This window comes from Etheostoma spectabile, chromosome 1, assembly GCF_008692095.1.
Source record: "Etheostoma spectabile isolate EspeVRDwgs_2016 chromosome 1, UIUC_Espe_1.0, whole genome shotgun sequence".
NCBI classification, from domain to species: Eukaryota; Metazoa; Chordata; class Actinopteri; order Perciformes; family Percidae; genus Etheostoma; species Etheostoma spectabile.
Genome location: NC_045733.1, coordinates 7,746,769 through 7,766,135, shown reverse-complemented (window position 1 = coordinate 7,766,135; position 19,367 = coordinate 7,746,769). Strand labels below are relative to the sequence as shown.

The 19,367-nt window shown below is 36.8% G+C and overlaps 2 protein-coding genes across 6 annotated transcripts in view; both read right to left on the bottom strand.

Moving 5' to 3' along the window:
- dennd5a (DENN/MADD domain containing 5A) overlaps positions 1–8,735 on the bottom strand; it is a 35,247-nt gene extending 26,512 nt beyond the window's left edge. For all 4 annotated transcript variants that reach the window (XM_032521112.1, XM_032521265.1, XM_032521187.1 and 1 more), the window contains exon 1: positions 8,485–8,735. In XM_032521112.1, the coding sequence (XP_032377003.1) occupies positions 8,485–8,584 (100 nt within the window). In that variant the 5' untranslated portion in view covers positions 8,585–8,735. The remainder of the gene's footprint in view (positions 1–8,484) is intronic.
- Positions 1,279–19,272, bottom strand: tmem41b (transmembrane protein 41B). 2 transcript variants are annotated; one of them, XR_004332809.1, is made up of 8 exons: positions 19,015–19,272; positions 16,711–16,828; positions 15,591–15,719; positions 15,012–15,105; positions 14,443–14,547; positions 13,261–13,399; positions 12,255–13,164; positions 1,279–1,290 (listed from the first exon to the last, which is right to left on the bottom strand). XR_004332809.1 is itself a non-coding variant. In XM_032521455.1 (7 exons), the coding sequence occupies exons 1-7, from the start codon at positions 19,103–19,105 to the stop codon at positions 12,995–12,997; spliced, it is 846 nt and encodes a 281-aa protein (XP_032377346.1). In that variant the 5' UTR covers positions 19,106–19,272; the 3' UTR covers positions 10,904–12,994. The 2 variants fall into 2 exon arrangements, 1 of the variants encoding a protein (XP_032377346.1); XM_032521455.1 differs by lacking the exon at positions 1,279–1,290 and having other exon boundaries at positions 10,904–13,164.
- Positions 19,273–19,367: the final 95 nt, after the last annotated feature.

Here is a 19,367-nt window from a genome sequence, read left to right as displayed (position 1 = left end):
TCCACTCTTTTCTAGTTAGGAAAGCTAACTAGTAAGGGAAAATCAATTTTTTTGCATTAATAATATTAATAGTGACACACACACACACACACACCACACACACACACACACACACACACAAGAAATGATGACTCTCAACTGTCTTCCCTCCTGATTACTGCATTTGTTTGAATAAGAGAAGACATGTTTAATCTTGGAAATCCTTCACTGAGAATCCTTGGTGAAGAAAGACCTTTAAGGATTAAGTGGTTAAATCTGTTGGTTACTTTCATATTATTTTAACTGCCCAAAGGGAAGAAACTAGGCCATATGTCAGACTGAGATTATTAGAATTTGTAGGGATGGGAAAAGATTATCCAGTTGCTTATTATTTCTTTGACATTTTTATACCACTATGATTGCTCCAGAATTAATGTTTAATCCCGATAACACATTACAAAGCATAAATCCATGTACTACTAAATGTACTAAATGATAAGAATAACTGAACACAAGGTTTCCTTTAGTGTCACTCAAAAGGACTGTTGATGACTACACAGACAGTAAGGTAGGGTTGGGCATCGAGAACCGAGTCCTACTTGGAATAGTTTTAAAAATTACGATTCCAGTGGAATCGTTTCTTGAATGGAACTGTTTGGAATCGCTTGGAGGATTTGGTTTCAAATCTTATCATCAGATCCAAATTTAATATGCACAAGTTTTGGTTTTTGTAGTGGCAGGCGCTTGTCGTGTTGCAGCCATGGAGCATAGCGGTTACATACAGAAGTGTATAAAGAGAATCATTTTACCCACCTAAAATTCAAATGGAAAATGAGAAAAGATAAAATTTAAAATAAATTATTATCATATTGTACTATTCCAAATCATTTTTTGGGCATTTGTAAGCCATTATTAGAGACAGTTGACAGGAAATGAGGGAGAGAAATGCAACAAAGGTCCACGGCCAAAACCAGACCAGGCCATAATTAAATGTTAAAAAGAAAAAGGAAACTGAAAACTGGACATTGAAACAACTGAAATGGAAAATGCTATAAAAACAAAAACTTAAATTTAACGATGTAATATGAAAAGGAAAATAAAGAAGAAAACAAAAGCATAAATAGGAAAATTTAATATACAAAATGACTATCATTGGATATTTCCCTTTTAATATCAATTCTGTTAAATGACCCTCCATAATGGTGTTATCCCTGTACACCTCGGCTGTCACAGCTTTACTAATAACCTTCTCTAGGACAAATATGTTAAACGTATACTTCCACATAGGATGACCTTGTATATCACAGTTTGCTGCCCATCTGTGCTCCTGTGCATAGTAGGGCTCCACAACATATCGTTTTATTTTAATTTTTATCTTTAATATCTGGATAATATTGCATATCACATATTTTCCTCATATTGTGTAGCTCTAGTGCATAGCAAGGCTGTTGTCAAACACAGGTGTTCCTTCTTCCAACCAACATCTTCAACTGGTAATCAGTGCTAATTACAAGCTAAAGGCCTCACCTAGGGAAGACACTTGTCAAAATTAACACCAACAAGCTCTGGACTGCGATGCCATAAATGTGTGGACCGGTAGCAGTGAGAGTAGAGCGTCACTGAGTTCTGGGCTCCTCAATGTTTTTCCTCCTCCTGTGTGAGGCAAGGACCACCCACAGCTCTGCACCCCTCCTGTACTCATACACCCTAACACCTACTGTAGCATGGCCCACTAGGCTCAGCACCTCTCTTCTCTTGAAATATCGTCAAGCACAACTCGACAGCCTGCAGCAGAATTTGGTGAAGACGCTGCTAATGCTTCAAAATAGCTCAGCAGCAAAAACATCAACACTTATTCACCCAGAGGACCCGGTGCTGACAGGACATGATAGCGCACTCTCAGCTTAAACTCACAGCCTTCACAGCTTGTATTCCCAACAAGGCCAACAGACCTCTTTTCACAGCAGACATTTTGTATTAAAAATGGGTGAAACTAATTTCCTTAACAATGGCTCAGTTCCATTAAGTAGCAGCACAATAGTAGCACAATAGCAGCATCCTGGAACTAGTCCACATAAATGGACTGTGGACATATTTAATGTCATCAATTGCACTGGTGCTTTTCCTATATAAGGCAAGCCAAAATATCTGTTGTGAAAATGGTGTACATGGGTTTTTCATTTTTTAATAAAAAGAATCAGATTTCTCAAGTCAATCCAATTGTAATTTTTTTTTCACTTATTACAGCGTAGGAAAGGTTTCTAAACATGCACTTGCATTTACTGAAAACTGGCAAACTAACATCGCTGTCTTTCCTCATTCACATTAGTTGGTAATACCACTGACTACCAGAAACTACCAGATTACTGTTTCTTCTGTAGCTTTAGGGCACAAAATGGGTTAAGTAACTATCAAAGAAACATGTCAAAATTTTAAGGAATTCCCTAAATTGCACTGGACCTGTTGGAAACCATATTGTAGTTGAGCATAGTGGGTTCGTGCTCCTTATTTATAAATACAAAAATGTATTTATAACAGACATTTTCTTGCCAACAAAACACTTAGCTGACAACATAAAAGAAGGACAAATTCAATAGCACCCGTATATTCAACAAAGTATCAGTACATTTATTTTTTTAATCTGGATTAACTCAGTTACCTTTAAGCAAAATAATCACCTGTACCAACTACTGTAGCAGCCATATCTGTTCAGTGTAGCAACATATCCATTAAGCCTGCCAACCTAGTTATGGTACATTATTACTGTAGTTAAGATCACCTGTGGTTTCCCTTCTTTGACATGTCACAGTGTTAAAAAGATGTGCGATTTAGACCAACCAAACAAATGTATTTCTACAAGTTATAAACATGTTCTGATGCTTTAAAAGTTTGGGACCATCCATAATGCAACATGTCAAATTAAGGTCAGTTATAGAAAAGTATCCAGACTGGGCTTTTAAATCATAAACTTAAGATAAAAAAGTAAGCTGATGAGAATTACAAACACCAACAGCCAAATCAGTATCTACATCACATCTAGAGCAAACAGGAAGACGTTTCGATGTAACTTGAGAGCCTGAAAGTTCACCTTGCAAAACATCTGTTAGCAGCCACAGGATTGGACTGCATAGAAACTTGACCCACAGAAAATGCAGTCTTTTAAGACAAGAATGTGCAGGTTTAATTACTCTGCCATGATGGCAACATGCTGGGAAAGAAAGATATGGCGACAGACAACCATCACAAATTCCCCATTCTGTGTTCCCATTTTTTGTTTATTGATATTCTAAATGAACACAAAAACACAGGACGTCCCCAATAATGTAACAATCCTATGTATTTATATTATGCCTGCTAGTTTTTTTTTCAAAAAAATTGCAACCTTGATTCTAAGAACTTGTTTTGAATATGTTTTGTCCATCATTCTAGCATGGCGGATAGGTCTAAACACAACAACCTTGAGCCTCGGCCACCATTGCCATTGAGAAGAAGCCAGCCACTCAGAGTCTAAAATTAAATTGATTTAAGCAGCAGATTTTATTGACAGTTTTCTCAAAACTTTAATCTTTAGCTTCCATAATTGTTGTTGCCATTAGTTACAGCCCTACGAGCTAGCATTTTCTATGAGCCTATTAATGGTCAGCTTCTGAGTTTGTGTATATTTTGTATGTTAAGATCTGTAATGAATCTTCATACTGCACTCAAAATGTCTCTGATACATTCAAGAAGATTTTTAAAACACTGAAGGAGACCCTTAACAGGCAAATAAATAAAGTAAAAATATGAAAGTCCTCATTATGCATTTAAAACCAGCTTTCATGTTAAGCCATTCATCCTCATTTGTTTGCTGAGTAGGATTGGGGGAGAGAGGCTGCCTGGGAAATTCAAAAGGATATTTAGCATTTGAATAAGTGGAGCCTGTGTGCGAGTGTACTTATGTCCCTCAGCTGCCTGTGTTTCCAGTGTCGCCTGTGAGGCTGCAGGGTCATACATATGCTAATCAGGTCCTCCCTGTGCTGCCAAACACCGCGCTTAAAGAAAATTTTGGTTGTTTCTTTGTGTTTCACTGTACATGAATCAAGAACGCGTCATATTAAAAATGAGGAACGTACTGTTTTTCCTGGTACATCACTAGACAAAAAACACCAGTTTCATTCATGGCACCAAGTTTCTATCGACAGTTTTGTCAGCCAGGTTTGTTGCTTTAATTCATTCAAAAGGTTTAAATCGTTAAGGCGTAAAAAAACTGAACAATGTTCAGTCATCTGTTCAGTAATTAGAACATCTGTTGTTTAAGATGAGGCTGAACTGCCTCTTTAGTGTCATTTGACATTTGACAGCTGAAAGCAAACAACTATGGTCATTATTGATTAATATGTTGTTGTTGTTGTTGTTTTTTATTAATGGATGAATTGTTTGCTCTATAAAGTTACTGCCACAATTCCCTGAAGTCCAAGTTCTCATGTTCAAATGTCTCGTTTTGAACAAAGACTTTTAGTTTTCTGTCATATATGACAAAGAAAAGCAGCAAATTCTAAAATTTGAGAATCTGGAACCACAGTGTTTGGTATTACTGCTTGAAAAATGACTTAAACAACTTAAAGATTATCTGTTATTTTATTCTACTATATTATAAGTAAGTATTTTATTTAAAAAATTGAAAAAGCATATACTCTTGGTATCATCTATAAAATTAGCACTTTCATATTTGACTTAACTTTTCACATATTTATAGCGTTGTTTCCCAGCATTTTCATTTCCGACTAATCTAACCAACAATACATACAGTATTTAGATTTTCTTGTGAAAATGGTATGGTTTCTTTTAAGAATAAACAGAAGAGGCACTCCATCACAAGGAAAGAAAGACCTGAATGCTACCAACAATAAGCAGAAACATGTTACTTACAATACAAAAGAACTTCTAGGTATACCTAAAGGGGATGTTTAGCTGCATAATGTAACCTGTAACCATGGAATTTCCGCACACTTTCGTCTCTTCAACTAAACTTGAGAGTCGATAAGGGCAAGCCCCTAACCTCTTTCTACAGTAAGCAGCAGCTACATGCAGTAAGTAGAACAGCGTCAACGATGTTTAACCACAGAGCTTCAACTTGTACCTCTATGCAAGCTTTCAAACGGTTACGTTTTTGTCTTGTCAGAGAGACCTCAAAGAACCCCTTATCACACACTCAATGGCAAATTATGATAACAGAAAAAAAATTTAACATAATGCAGCTACTGTAATTTAGATCTTTTTAAAGGTTAGAGGGAAAGCCAATCAATGGGTCATTACTATATAAATATAAATATATGTATATATATATATATATAACCGTATTACAATAAAATTTATAATTAAGTCTTCTGTCAAAAACAAACATGGGGCTCATGCCTGACATGGCCTTAGTCTGGTCAAGGAGATCTACCTGTGCTTTCTGCTTACTTTTGTGCTCAATTTTAAAATGCATGTTCTTTAACTTCTATGCATTTATTAAATTTAAAGTGCACTTGAACTAAGCTTGTAAACAGGAACTTGAATTAAAGGAAGTAACAAAATAAGAAGTAAAGGGGTTGAGTCTTTGAAAACTAAAAGGATTTTTGGTTCAGTGATTTCTTTAAGGAGGAAAGTACTTTCTGATGAGTCACAATGAATCACATAGAAAATACAGACTCTTCTCTTGTTAATCACTGTGTTGTGAAGAGCAGTTGAGCAAAAAACTTTTTTTGTTTTCAAAACACAAAAAAAATTGTCAAATGGCTGAACTATAGATTGTTGTCTGAAGACTGCTAGGAGAATACAGGAGCAGTGACCCGGTCAACAAGAGCTTATACACCATAACACTCACAACAAGCTTAGGGCTAGATCATGTTAGCAGATTTGCACTTGGATTGCTTGCATGGCTGAGGAATATCAACTGTAAACATGAGCGAGTATTTTGTGATTCCTCTTAATGTGAAATACACCACATTTAAATGTAAATGAAGTGATAAGTACATAATATGAGATGAAACCATATTATGCCTTTGTTGACCTTTTTGTTCCCTGGCTTAAACATTTAGGGTTCCCCCGAAGATATTAGTTAGCAGGTGTGTTGCTGCGGCGGGAAACCCTGACCTTATTTAGTGGGGGAAATGTTGGAGCTGCCAGATATTATACCCCAAATTGAAACAAATCTCCAATGTCAAAAGTAGGGCTGGGTGTCATATGATGATGTCATATCGACAATGACTATGAGGCTAGATATCATCTTAAGTTTTGGATATTGTGATAGGACACAAGTGTTTTTTTCCTGGTTTTAAAGGCTGCATTACAGTAAAGTGTTCTTATTTTCTGAATTTAACATACTTACTACCTGTTTTATTGTTTGGCTTTACCCATTTGGTCATTGTATCCACATTTTTGGTGATTATTTATCAAAACTTTCATTGTGTTAATAATTTGTGAACACTATTATTTACCAAACATGACTCCCACCTCCACTGATATCTTGGGTCTGTCACGACTCCCAGTGGAGACCGAGCTCAAGAGGATTAATTATTACATTGTTTTTTTCCTTGGTGGAAGCACCTAGAGCAAACTAAATTGGCCACACAACCCAAAAAACACACTCATCTATCAGTTACAGGACGAGACAAGAAAATCAAATTCATTTCAGTTACAAAAGTCTTCAAATACACTGGTTCAAGGCATATAACATTTAAGATAAAACAGTAGAACAAATAAGGAAATAACAGAGTATTTTTGAGAGATGTAGTTTACCATGTTTGGGCCAAGACAAAGTGCATGTGCATGTCTTGACCTGCTCTTTTGAGATGAGATGTGCAGTTCTAGTAGCATACCCTGTCAGGTGCCTTCTGTCAGTTGCCCTGGCTATCCAACCTGCTTCACCGAGTGACTTTGTTCGGGCTTAGCTTGTCATTTCACAACTGCAGCTTGACAGGTTGCATCTTGGATTTAGTGCCTTTATTATTTCTTACAAGATAAGGTAAATCCATGCGTTGTCTCTGTCTTTTAATAAGTTGGGAACACTTAGAAACGATAAAGTTTGGAAGAACTGAGTGTTCGCAACTGTGTAGGCTTACTGTCAGGCCTTTCTGTCAGAAAACTCAAGTTAATTCAGTCATCATTATCATTAAACAGAATAAAGTATTTAAATGATTTGTAATATCTGAATGATAAAAGGACTTATCAACATGGATATAATTCTCCATCACAGTATATGTCATTTCATGTCTAAATATTAATAAATATAATATAGTAAATCTTCTGGAAAGTTGATGACAAATGGTTCATGGTTATTATATAAATGTCTGTTTTCGTGTAATTGGGTGAAATAAATACCTTACAAATAAAGAAGGGGTATCACATTGATGTAAAATACATACTTAATCAAATATTGCCCACAATGGTCTGATAAAACCAGGAATAGTATAAGGGATAACTACCACAGTATTAACGGTATATGACAAAATATCTGACAATAGACAAATTTAAATTGTCGCATGGTACTGCATTGCCATATTGCCCACTCCTACTGGCTGATGCTAATCTCATTTATGACCAAATGTGCATTTGAAAAGTCAGCTGACCAGGAATATGGAAGGGAGAAAAACAGCACTGTTGCCATGCTGTAATTTCCCACAGTTCATGCTCAGGGACCCTCAGGACACATTTTAACATGCACATCTTCTCTCTTTCAATCAGAACACGTTCTCAGACAGGTAAAATAATGACAGAAACGATCACAATCCCAGAATCAAACAAGATCCAGGTGTGTCACAGCCCATTGTACTCTTATTAATGTTTAAGTCATATCTATAATTGTTTTTCGAAGGGAAGGGTGTGCCTCTAAGGAGGATGGTTGCATGCACAATGTGGATCTCTGGTGGACGCTGAGGATGTCAGGGGTCGATGGAGGGGGGGGACATGGTACATTCTGCCTTTAGGGCATCTGTTAATCCGCTCATGTGTTTTGCTACCTTGATACCTGATCTCCTCTAAATAACCCGCTGACAGCTAGGAGCCACCGTGACGACATCCTCGGGGGTAATAACATAATATCGACATCAGTATTATACCATCAACCAACACCAATGTCTGAATAAAGTTTCTCAAAATAAATAGCTATGCATTACTGTGCAGAACCAACATCAAACCCTTATGAGATATAGAGTGTAAAATCCGGAGGGAATTGATCGACAACCTTTGAATTAAAATTCATGTCAGTGCGTTAAAGAGAGCCAGCAGGCTAACCCTCTCGCTTCTCATCGAGCAGTGACAGACAAACAGGCTGAAAGAAGATGAGCTAGGCCGGACGTTATGTCCGCTGTGTACTAATATTAACAACCTATATTTTATGTTACGCGAATAAATGAACCACAGGCACGTTAAGATAAAGTAAAGGCTGAATAATAACGCTGACTCGATGTTATAACAGCCCCCTTCCTCCCTTATTTGCTACAGCATCAGCCCGACATTTATCCCGTTTGCTAATGTGCTTACCGGACAGTTCGTCGGGTTCCAGCCCGCTTTCGGTGTCGAGTCCGCAGATCACAAAATAATCTGCGAAGCGGCAGGAACCGGAGCTGAAGCCGGTTGTCATTTTGAGACTGGTCCGGTGGTACCCTTATCCTCCCAACAGGGAGCATATTAAAGAAACTCGGAAAAGTGATTTCTCTCTGCCATCACGGATGCTACGTTACTGCGAAGCTCGAAAATCAGTACCGATACTACACTGACCTGTTCTGCTAACAGCAACAGTTATCATACATCCGGTCTCGATCCTTCACAATAAAACGTCGTTTCCACAAAACAATAGAAAAGCTGCAGTTGGCATGTATTGTTATACATATGTCATAAACGTGGTGTTTTATCACAAAATTGGCGAGAACAGATACACTAAAAATTACAAATTAATACATAAATGAGTAAGTGATAATAGTAAATACATCAATAATATTAAAATCTGATTAGGGGGGCTTGTAGCTCACCCTGTTAAGTGTGTGCCCCCTATAGTGACCCACACACGATTCCAACCCTTTGCTGCATCGTCCTCCCTCTCTCTCCTCCTTTTCCCGTCTACTGCTATCCTGTCAATTAAAGGCAAACACCGCCCCCCACCCCCCATAAAAAAATATATTAGGGAGAAATAAGATGATTCTTTCCCTGATGTTAGTTTTTTTAACCATGCGGCATGTGGGGTAATTAACTCTTTATTATTTTATCCAATTATTGCCGATGCCAATTATTGTTTTATTTTGAATGAATATTGAATTCCCTTCTGGTTTTGTTCTAGTTCTCTCTGGCTTTACATATCCATTAAAATCAGAGCGTTGCAGTCGAAATGCATTGTGGTCCGTCAACAGCACAACAGCTGTAATCATTTCTTGAATCCATAAAGTAACACAAGGATGAAACTGTATGTGCATGGACCTTGGCAGGAATGATTCTTTACCCGTTCAGCAGAGTGCAGTTATGGTTATAGTGCATTGGATTGGATTCTATTCTGTTAAACACATTGTGTTGAAGCAATTAGCGGTTGCAGTTATTTATTTCTAGAGAAGCAACAAATTTGACCCTGTGTTTTTTATGGGATGTAAAGGTATTTTATTGGCCATGAAATAGATAATAGAGTTCAACCGTCTATCTGTAAAATGTTCGCAGAGAACGGGGCTTGATTGTAATACTGAAAGCTAAATACAGAATATTGTTTGAATGTCCAATTGAAAAAAAACATTTTACCATAACAAAGTGAGGTTAAAATTTCACTGAGTCAACCCATCTAACCAGCATGAATTGAATTAATACCGTTCCTTTGCATGTTGAAGAAAATAAATCTACACACTGAACGCATTTTGCTAGTTTTTAATTATTAAGGAACATCGTTTGTATAATTTCTTTCAATGCATTTTTTTTTATAACTGAATTAAATCTACGATTTCCCTTGCCTTCCCTTCCGATGCGTTTTTGCATAAGTAAAAGTGTGAATGCAATGTTATCCAAACAGAAAAACTGCTTAGCAGGCATGTTACAATATCACCACCTGGTGGCACTAAAGCTCACTCTCGTTCCATGGGACTTGATACAGAAGATGTGATAACATTTGCTTATCGTTTAATAAACACACTGAAATGTCAGTGTCAAACATTTTGTCTGGGCTATAGAGACAAATGTTTTTGTTTATGTGTCAATGAAGTTTGCTGCATGTTCTGTGGCTCCACAAAACAAAAGAGAGCAGAGACTATATAGAAACTTGCTGCAAAACTCCACATTTGAAAGAATATTAAATAATTATTGTTTTTACTTTTGGGACCCTCTCGTATCCCTCGCTCTCTCACTGGGGATGAAGACCATTCAATCTGTCCATTCTCAGACAAATATGGCTCTTCCAGCAGATTGTTGTGGGGCTCTTCCAGCAGTGGCGGCCTGTGGTGCTCCTTGTGGCGCATGTTCCAAGTGAAAGCCATCTTCAAATTTCAGAATACTCTAAATTGATATCTAAATTATCCTCATATTTGGAGACATCTTCCTCTGCCACATCACTGTGTGCCTGACTCTCTTCAAATAAGAGCTCTAAAGCTCTCTGAACGCTAAATATGTTGGTTATACTGAAGGTGGAAGATTTTGTAATGTGATGCAGAGGTATTTGTCTCTCTTTTTTTTTAGTTTATACATGTTTGTCACAGAAAATAAGGTAAGGCCATTGACTTTCAGGTAGAAAAAATGTATACTTGTACCATATCTCTTCTTGTAAAAATTTAAAACGGGTCAACTTAACCCGAATACCATACAAGGGTTAAATCATGAATAGAATCATCATTTATAAATGGCTTTTACGTTTTGATAGCTCCCTGCTGTAGCATGATCAAACAGGCACTCAAAACTCATTTCCTATAAAAAATAAATTAAAGGATTCAATAAATATTAAAAGAAAAACAAATTTAATTAGATAAGACAGAAATATGCAATCTGTAAACACTTCATACTGCAATACATCACTGCTCAGTACAAAATAATACTGTTTTTTGAAATGTTAACAGAGGGTTACACAACAATCATCTTACTCACATCTTTGATAGGGTCACAAAATAGTAGTAATTTATCCAATTTGAGTATATGTGTAGCATGAAGTTAAGAAAAGGTTTAAATATTGTAGCAAATAAATCAAAAAAACAATCAAAATCTTTCATGTCTCTGCAAATTTAGCATTATGGAGAACTTCCAAGAAGTTAATTAATAAAGCTTCAACTCGAATAATTAAAGAAAGAAAAAAAAGGAGCAATTTAGAGCATTTACCACTTGATTTAACCACCTTAGGGATTAGTCATTTGCACAAATGCAGCTCTCTCATAAACCAGAAAGAACCATAAAAACAAGCCAGCAGTCTTTGACAGTAGTAACATGGAAATTGATGCTTAGGTAGGCATTTCAAACTTGGGTTCAAAAGGTTATTAATCTTAGAGTAGTAAATCTTACTACTATAATAAGACATTTAAGTAAACACAGAAAACCTCAAAATGCACCAAATCAACTGCCTCGATTTATGTGATATTTTAAGAGATTAAAGAAAATTGTGTCAAATAAGTTACTTGAATGTACATTAACTGCATCAACGTCTCCAACTGTCCAAAATTTAAGCAGCAGCAATAACTTACCTTGGTACACAGGGAAAAAAACATCTAAATGAAAAATTCAGTGAGCACTAAAAACATAAATCAGGCATCATAATACATCTCTGCTGGTGAAAAATGGAAGCAGTAAAAAGCAAGGTAAGGCTTTGATAGCTCAGTCCGTTGGCAGTCTTATTGAGGGCACAGGTGTATTATCCATTATATGGGCATCACCATTTCTATACTGGCAGAGCAAACCATATCCTGGGGTTGAGACTGACACAAATAGACCACCATTATCATCACCTACAGCAAAACTTGAGAACCCATCTCACCCTGGATTTATTTTAAATTTACAAGCCCAAGATGATTCGGCTTGGCTTTTCACTAACTTTTTGTGTTGCATACATCTTACCAAACATAAATTCATTGTGCTGGCATGTATGTTCACTTCCTAATTACAAATTTGAAAATGCTTAGAGTTTTGTCCTGGGAGGAAATATAACATCAGCTTAGTACATTCTTTACAAGTTAAAGTATCTACTAATATTAACAGAATTGGGTAAAATGTGTGTGGCAGTGGTTCCAGGCACCTTTCAAGGAAGAACATGGGAACTCACCCACATGTCAACAAAAGTAGCACTTCCTAAGAACAGTCATTACAGTCTTTCCTCACACCACATCGGTTTGCCAAGGCAAGCACCAGGTATCAAAACTTACAGCGACATTTATTGGAGTGGTGGTTCCATTCATTAGGCTGAACCTAGACACAAGCATGTCCAAATAAATATTTTTTAAAAAATGGATTGGAAATTAAAAAGGTGCTACAAACAGAATGTAGAAAATGATATGCAACTGCCAAAGCAAATGTAATGGTAAAAGTTATTCCAGCAAAAACAAACAAACAGATGTTTGCAACAGCCTCAACAAGGTGGGCAAGGTATGACTTTGTTTTTAGCAGTTTCTAGCAAGAAAGGAGAAACATTTTGCCCCATGAAAAGTATCAGAATGATGAGTTTTACTCCAACATCCTACAAGTAGCACCTTTAATTGTCTGGCAAGAATCATAAAATAATGAGCAGTGCCTTAAATAAAAACAACAAAAAACTAAATTTCTCTTATTTACATGTGCCATAATCGAAACAGAATTCACAGAAACCAAAAAATGTATGTAAGAGGCGGCTAGTTTACACTTACTACGGACCTCCCACCACTGCATGCATTTTGTGGTCAAAGAGAGATGAGCTTGTTGTGTCAGTGGTCAGATATTCGCCCACCAGCAGCTGTGTATGAGACTGAGGCAGAGCAACTTGAGTGACAGTTGCACGTTCCTGAGCCAAGGGGAAGGGGATGCTGGGTTGCCGGGATCAGCCTGCAGATGAGGTGCTGAGCCGTTTAAAGTTCTACTCTAGTTTCTTCTGCAGCTTTTTCTGGAAACAGACAGGCAAGATGGAGAGGACGGCGAGTACACCGAGCACAGCCAGAGAGTTCCAGGACACAGCCTCGCCAGCTGTGGTCAGTTTGTACAGTGTTGTACCTGCGTTGATAGCTACAAAGGACGGAGGTGCCACTCCTGTGAAATAGCCAGGTTTAATACAGTTGAGTGAGTGACAACCAATAATATCAAAAGAAGGTATACAGTTCAGCCAAAAAGGATGGACAGCCTTACCAAGAAAGGTACCGATGAAGAAAACCCCCAAAGGCACATTGATGACAGGTGAGGTGATGTTGATGAACCAGTTGGGAAGAAAGGGGGTTATCCTCAGGAAGATGATGTAATTGATAAGATGATCTCTGTGTTTGTCAACCTGCCAGCAAAAAGTGATGAAAGTCATATGCCCCGAATGACCAGTAAATGCTATCTGTGAATTGTATTATGATCAGTTTATATGTATATTTTCTTTTTGGTAAAAAAACAACTTCATCCTGCTATAGTACGCAGTTTCTGCAACAAAAATGTTCCACATGATACAAGCCTTCCATGACCCAGTTGTGGCTTACATCTCAAACTGATTATTGCTCTTACAGTACACAGTGGCTTGAGAAAGTTTACACACCCATGCTAAAGTTGATCAAAAAAAGGAATAAAAAAAAGAAATTGATCTTAATGCCTTAAATTTAAAAAAAGAAGGAAAATCCAAACTTTTAAGGTCATCAATTTTCTTTGTGAATGAATAATGTATTGTAAATAAATAAATATTCTTCCTTAAAATACCGAGGGCATAAGTATACACCCCCCTATGTTCAATTCCCATAGAAACAGGCACATTTTTATTTGTAAAGGCCAATTTTTTCATGGATCGAAGATACCGTGCTTCCTGTTAAAGTTCCCTTGGCCTTCGGAATTAAAATAGTCCCACATCATCACATACACTTCACCATACCTAGATATAGGCATGGGAAACTTTCCATAAGGTCCTCTCTCAATGCAAATCAAACCAGCTATTAAGCTAACTGAAATAAAACCATGCCAATCTCTATGTATGGTGAATGGTATTTGATGATATGGGGTTATTTTAATTCCAAAGGACAAGGGGAACTTTATCAGGATACATAGTATCCTGGATCCATCCACTGGCCTGCCAATGTGCCTGCCTCTCTGGGAATTTAACATAGGGGTGGGTATACTCATGCATCCTGTATTTTAAGGAAGAACATTTATTTATTTACAATATACTATTCATTCACAAAGAAAACTGGTGTGCTTAAAAGGTTGGATTTTCCTAATTTTTTTTTTTTAATTAAAAGGCATTAAACTTAATTCCTAAAGATGGTTTTTCATTCCTCTTTTTAATCAATAGTATAGTAGTATATCTTCTATTCACAGTACATTTTCAGTTAAGGCATTTACCTGCTGGGACCACTTCTGTGCTCTCTCTGTGAGATATTTGTAGACCATTGGTCTGCCCACCAGATATGATAGCATATAGCAAAAGGAAGCACCAAGGCCAGAACACTATACACACACACACACACAGACAGACAAACACAAAGTTGAATACACATTATGTAGTTTCAAAGACAGGGCTGAGGGCCTTGATGTTAACACACAATAACCTGTGCCCTTCCTGGTTGTCGCAGCAAAAACATTACGATTTAGCATCCCTCAGAATCAAAGAACAGGAACTTCTTCAGCACTCACCATGTTTTGAAACAGCATTAAACCATACAGGAACAAAATGTAACAAAAGAGAAGAAAAAAACAAAAATTCCACAACTGACTATGATACAACACAGCCACGTGATAAGTTGTCTGCCTGTTGCGCTTCCTTCAATTTTGTTATCCTCCTTGTTAAGAGGCATTAAATTCTCTTACAAAAGATGCGTGTCTCTTGGAAACTATATCAGCGCACAGTTGCTCATCATACAATATGACATTTATTTTCAATCACAAATTTTATACCATCCTTCCTTACTCACCAAGCAGACTAAGAAAAGAGCCAAGGGGAAAGGGTAAAGATATCCAGACAGGATGCTAAGGAAGATAGATCCAGGGATTGCAAATGTCTGGAGGCTGACAAAAGCGTCAAGGTAAATTACTTACAGAAAACATACAGTTATCACTCAGGCAAATGCATGTCAAATCAAATAAATAAATAAACATTAATAATCTTCTAATCTGCTGGTCTTTCTGTGGAATCTTTGATTTAATACGGTCCATGTTAATGGAGAAAGAAATCCACAGAAGGAATAAAAACTCAAATGTTTAATATTTCTCCAGCTAGTTCTAACCCAGATGTGTCTTTCTATTGTCAGTCCTAATGGGAGGACGCTGGAAGAACGCTGGAGCCAGTGTTTGTCATGGTGGTATCCCGAGATCAAGAACCTGGTAAATAAAAAATAAAAAACTGCTAAAATCTGTAAACTGCTGACCCCAGTTGACAACAAATTAACTGAATTGTTCTAACAAACTATCACTGTAACCAAGACTGTTTGAAGAATTGAATTTCACCAGGGTGGTTTTTTAAAAGTTAAGATAGATGGATTCTCCAAGGATACAAAATATATGTTGCAAAGTAGGCCACCAACACTTGGGAGTAGTATGTGTCTTTGTATTTGGACAGCACAGTTCCCAAAGCTTTGGCATCATCCATGTCTTTAGGGATCTTGATTTTCTCCATTTCATCACTGGGAAAAAAAAAATTATAATCTTCAGTCATACATATTTCACACAAACATTTTCTGTTTGTTTTCATTGCAATACAATGCACATACCAACACTTGTTTGTGCAAAATGCTGAAGTCGCCTTTGGATTTTGAGCATCATGATGAGTAGCTAAATACTGCCAACTCAGGCACCTCATGCAACCTAAGGAAAAGTGAAGCCTCAGACTAGTCAAGACGTCTGTCTCAAGGCTGTTAAAAACATTGAGATCCAACACTGCACCGATTCTGGGTCCTTGGTTAGGTGACTAGTTAACGTTAAGATTTACTTAAATCATTTACTTTTTTTTTTACAGAGAGAACATTAAATACAAAGTCGGGGCATTCTGCACGTAAACAACAATGGCTGGCAAGAATGGCATCCAACAACAGGCCTCAGAGTCAAGGACATCAGCTATGCCAAGGTCAAGGCTGAAAACTAAAAACGTTACAACCTTTCTCAAAATCTTCAGAGAAGCTAAATCGGTACAAAATGTATTATATATTTTCTGGATTGTATGTGTCCATGTTTAAGCATACAAATTACCTGGTCTTTTTCTACTCCTGTTAATGTCTCTTCTTGGTAAAGCATGTTGTCACTAATGTTTGCCATGTAAATAAACTTACAATCTATCTATCTATCTAAGTTTACTTAAGGGTGTTAAAATAGCCACTAACTTGACCTTGGTAAAAGCATCAACAAAAGAATGACAGTTTTGCATTTAGTACAAAACAATAACCAAGTTAACCAAGACAAACCTGTTGCACTGCATCAACATTTTTTGTCTATTTATTAAATACTATTTACTCTTATAGGTCTATCATTTATTTATGAAATACTGTTTATTCTTGTAGGTCTATCACTGCCACTCATCAATCTTAATTTCCAGGGATAAACATAGTCCCCCACCCACAAATAACCAAGTTTACTAATCCACGAAAAAAACAAGAAAAAACAAAACAAAAAAAAACTTACTTGGGAAGTTCTGGGAAGTTTCTGTAGACCAAGTACATGACTGAGGCAGAGCAGGTGAAGATAGACACCAGAATCAGGACAGACATGCGTGCTGAGCCCCCTTCAGTATGCTGAGCCTCTGTGGGGGAAAGAGAATAGGTTTCACCAAATAAATTAAGAGGTTACTATAAAAACAAACTACCTACCAGGGAGGCTTGTGTAATTTGCTTGTGAGTTTTGCATCACTTGTGCAACTCCCTATAGGTAACTGACTTTCCCTCTTGAGTCAGACTCTTGCGGTTTGTGAGCCTGTTAAATCATACTTCCATTAAAGAGTTTATGGAAAGGGATAACTGTAACATTGTTGAATTTCAGGTGTGAGATAGAGATGTCATGAAATAGGATAATAGCGTATCTATATATGTAGTATTGTATTGTACTGATTAACAAATCAACACAGGCAGTAGGGTCACACCTTCCAACACAGAAATCTGCAAACAAGACAAATTTCTTCTAGTGCATATCACACTGGTAAGTATCCATTAAAAAAGAAATCATCTAAAGCAGTGACTCCTGGTCAGAGATAAGCCTAAAGCAGTCAAGCCAGACCAAAAGTGACTTTTGTATCCTAACCTACTCAGCTGCCAGTTGTTGGTACACTTAAAAAAAACAATGCAATGTAATACAACTACCCTTCTGTAAAGCTTTCCTTTATGAAAGTTATAATGTTCATATTGTCTACTTTTACTTATATAATCGATGGACAGAATTAAAGAAATACCTCTTTTGAGACCCCAAAAAAGTTAAAGCACATTTTTTGTGTCATCAAATTTAGATCCAGATAAAACTTTAAGCTTCAAAGTACAAACACTGCAACTGATGAAATCAATTACAGATAAAAAAAATGCTGATAAAGTAATTTTGATGTGAATGGATGCGATAAGGAAATAATTGTTTTATGTTAATAAAACAGGTTCTACAACACCTGCACCACCATAGACCATATATACGGTCTATGTGCACCACCTGATAATGTTGTAGTTCTGTTCCTGTTCCAATTACCCACCCACCACACACCATGGCTCTAAGTGTATTTATATTTTTCCACAACGAGAACTTATCTAATTTAATCTAACACAAATAAGAATAATTTTACAATAGTGTTATCTGCTCAGCAATCAAATATTTCCCTTTTTGAAGTCATGGGTTAATGGGGTTGGGAAAATGTTTTTCATTTGATTTATTTCTTATTGGTACACAACATTCTGTCAGCTGGTGCAGGTTTTGCAGAGACTGGAGGCAGCTCTCTGAATTGTGGAATAAGTTCAATATCACACTGTGTAATGTAAAGTGTACTTCAATAAAGTTTTAAGGTACTTGTACTTTACTTAGTAAAGTATTTCCTTTTCATGCCACAAATTTCAGGGGGAATATATTGTACTTTTTACTCTAGTACAGTTATCTGACAGCTGTAGTTGCATCAGAAATTAGGATTGTACACACATAACATACATTTTATAAAACGAATTTATAAATTGTGGTGCATTGGCATAGATTAAACTAACATCATGCAACAATATTTAAAAAGGTTGCATTAATAGTGTAATGATTCTTACACTATTAATTAATATATCAGTAATACTAATATAATACATAAAGTTAATAGTATGGTAACAATCAAATGGGCTACTTCTCAGCAAGTAGTTTTATTTGAGACACTGTCATTTATAATGAAAGTCTTTGAAGTATTTTGTTTTTACAGTGTTATTACTTTTATACGAGTAACGTTAGAGGATCTAAATAAATCTTCCCCAACCACCTGTCGTAGGACAGTCTTTGTTAATTAAAGATCACAACTTAGCTAACGTTAATTAAAAAATTGTTTACTCTCATTTAAACATTCATGGTAATTAAATCATTTCTAACGCGCACTAACAGATTTTTGCGTGATGTATAGCTATGTTCGCTAGCGTTAGTAACTTTTCCTTCAACACGACAGAGTTAACGTTATGTTCTTCACATTAGCTAATATAAGGTTGTGGCGTAAGCTGACCTATTCAGCCAAGTCGTCTAATCGGCTAGTTTACCTCGCTAGCTAGCTACTCTAAAGAGGACAACAACCATCTTACGGCTAACATTAGCGTTAGCTATCTCATGTTCAGCAATTTGCACTGACCTTAAAGTAGAAATGACCGAGCCTAGTGGAAATCTGGCTCAATCTATATATAAATCTAACGTTAACTAGAAGTGTTTAATTTCCCCTGCTTTGCTCTAACGTTAAATTTATGTTAACAGTTAACATGAGCCACTACAGTCATAACTCACCTTTCAGTACTTGTGAGTCACTAGCCTTCACCTCTTCCTGTGCCGAGGACAAACCGTCGTCCTCTCGTCTTTCTCTTCGCTTTTTTGCCATTTTACTGAAATAACGTTGAGGTCAGCTGGGGTAACAGTACCGATGTGTGTGCAACTGCAAGCGGCTGGACGGTGAAGTGATACACCGGTGTGGTGACAGCCGTTTGACACGTTACACAGGCTGACCTTTTACCTTTACATCACAGCAGAAAACCCGGAGCTAAACGCAGCAGCGCCCCCAGCAGTAACAGCGTCTCCATAGCGACAGTGAAGGCCATTATTTATTTTTTTGTGATCAATTTCTTATCTATTTTTTATATTCA